Source organism: Chelonia mydas, chromosome 1, assembly GCF_015237465.2.
Source record: "Chelonia mydas isolate rCheMyd1 chromosome 1, rCheMyd1.pri.v2, whole genome shotgun sequence".
Taxonomy (NCBI): Eukaryota; Metazoa; Chordata; order Testudines; family Cheloniidae; genus Chelonia; species Chelonia mydas.
In genome coordinates, this window is record NC_057849.1 from 5,826,715 (window position 1) to 5,829,327 (window position 2,613).

At 49.0% G+C, this 2,613-nt stretch overlaps 1 protein-coding gene across 1 annotated transcript; it reads right to left on the reverse strand.

The window, feature by feature from the left end:
• Positions 1-1,116: 1,116 nt before the first annotated feature.
• On the reverse strand, positions 1,117-2,085 carry LOC102944337 (olfactory receptor 51G2). The gene has a single exon (XM_007069845.4). The coding sequence runs from the start codon at positions 2,050-2,052 to the stop codon at positions 1,117-1,119; it is 936 nt and encodes a 311-aa protein (XP_007069907.2). The 5' UTR covers positions 2,053-2,085.
• Positions 2,086-2,613: the final 528 nt, after the last annotated feature.

The window sequence follows — 2,613 nt, forward strand, 5'->3', positions numbered from 1 at the left end:
AGTCCAGCGGAGGTTAATGAAAATGATGAGGGGGCTGGAGCACATGACTTATGAGGAGAGGCTGAGGGAACTGGGCTTGTTTAGTCTGTGGAAGAGAAGAGTGAGGGGGGATTTGATAGCAGCCTTCAACTACCTGAAGGGGGGTTCCAAAGAGGATGGATCTAGACTGTTCTCAGTGGTGGCAGATGACAGAACAAGGAGTAATGGTCTCAAGTTGCAGTGGGGGAGGTCTAGGTTGGGTATTAGGAAACACTATTTCACTAGGAGGGAGGTGAAGCACTGGCATGGGTTACCTAGGGAGATGGTGGAATCTCCATCCTTAGAGGTTTTTAAGGTCGGGCTTGACAAAGTCCTGGCTGGGATGATTTAGTTGGAGTTGGTCCTGCTTTGAGCGGGGGATTGGACTAGATGACCTCCAATCCTAATCTTCTATGATTCTATGAGTCTTGGGAGAAGAAGAGGAGCAGAAGGTGGGGCCACAAGGGGAAAGAGGAGGAGTAGGGGTGGGGCCTCAAGGTGGAATAAGAAGGCAGGGGCGGGGTCACAAGGGGATAGGGCTCCTGCCTGTGTCATGCTCTTCCCTTTTCAACAGATGGTCATCCCTTTGCTGGGATAGGAGCTGGACGTGCCTCCCTGGCGAAGCTGCGGACCATTTCCACCCCTTTTCAAGCAGCTGGGGCAGCACAAATGGAGGGGATGAGGAGGGACTCTAGGCCAAAATCTCCTGACAGGACTCCTGTGTGTCAGACCCTCACTCACACACGTAGCCCTGCTCTGCCTCGGTGGGAAGTGGGCCCAGCAGGTGTGCAGTGTGCAGAGCCATTAATGGGAGTGAGGTTGCCTGAATGGCTTCTCCTGGGGCTCCTGCATTAATCATGTCTCTTACACAGCTCAGTCACAAGCACCTGGCTGAGGGCACAGGGGCCCCAGTGCACTGTCCTCCTTCACCAGCCCTTCTCCCATTGCTCCAGGCCTTAGACCCTGTCTGAACCTCTCTACAGAGTGGAGATTGGTAGCTTATGTCATCTTTTATGTAAGGGTTCACAATGGAACTGGAGGCCCATGTTTTTCATCTCTTGGGTCACCAGCGCTGAAGCTGGGTGAGGAGCTGATCCGTCACTTGAAGAACACCCTGATTATCTTGTCACGAAGGTGTCTGCTTTTCACACTGTATACGATAGGGTTCATCAGAGGCGGGATGAGTAGGTAGACATAAGCCAGAAGAATCTGCAGCAAGGGAGAAGATCCCTTCCCGAATCTGTGTATCACAGACAAGCTGATCTCAGGGGTGTAGAAGAGCAGGACGATACAGAGGTGGGAGACGCAGGTGTTCAGGGCCCTGAGGCACTCCACGTGAGATGCGATACTCAGCACTGTCTTGAGGATCATCACATAAGAGAGCAAGATGAGCAGCGAGTCCAACCCCATAGTTAAGAATGTAACAACCAAGCCATAGATGCTGTTGACTGTGATATCCGAACAAGCCATCTTCATGACCTCCTGGTGTACACAGTAAGAATGGGACAGGACATTGGCTCGACAGTATCGGAACCGTTTTAAGAGAAAGGGGAGTGGGGCTGTTAGGGCAAACCTTACTAGCACAAACACAAGTCCCATCTTGGCTATTCTTGGCAGGGTTAAGATGGAAGCATATCTCAGTGGGTTACAGATTGCGACAAAGCGGTCAAAAGCCATCAGCAAGAGAATGGAGGATTCAATGCATTGAAATGAGTGGATGAAGAACAGCTGAGCAAAACAGGTATCAAGGCTGATCTCCCTAGAGTTAAACAAGTATATGCCCAGTATTGTCGGCAAGGTGGATATCAGTATGCCAAGGTCTGTGACGGCCAACATGGATAGGAAAATGTACATGGGCTCATGGAGGCTTGGATCTGTTTTTGTAATGAACAGAATGACTGAATTTCCTACTATCGAAATAGCATACATTAAGCAGAAGGGGATAGAGATCCAGGGATGCACATCTTCCTGCCCAGGGATCCCGGTGAGAAGGAACATGGCAGATTTGAATTTGGTGTCATTGACAGCTGACATAATGTACTGGGCAGGTCCGAGGAGTTCTGAACTTTTCTTCCTGAAAGGAAAAAGAACAGGAGACTAGATAATATTTAACGAGACATCTTTCTGATCTCAGTGCAAGTCTAGAGACTCCCAGAAACTCAAGAAATATCAGCAAAAAACTAGTCTTGGATTTACAGCGCCAATAGGAAGATGAGCACTGCCACACTGGATCAGACCTGCAGTCCATCTAACCCAGTATCCAGAGCCCCATACACAATGCTGCAGAAGAAGGTGGAAGAAGCCCTGTGTCATAAATATAATGGGAATTGTAACCACCTTTCTGTATACAGTGCTATAAAATCCCTCCTGGCCAGAGGCAAAGTCCATTTACCTGTAAAGGGTTAAGAAGCTCAGGTAACCTGGCTGGCACCTGACCCAAAATGGCCAAAGAGGGGACAAAATACTTTCAAATCTGGAGGAGGGGAAAAGGCTTTTGTCTGTCTGTGTGATACCTTTGCCGGGAACAGATCAAGGATGCAAGCCCTCCAACTCCTTTAAAGTTAGTAAGTAATCTAGCTAGAAAATGCGTTAGAT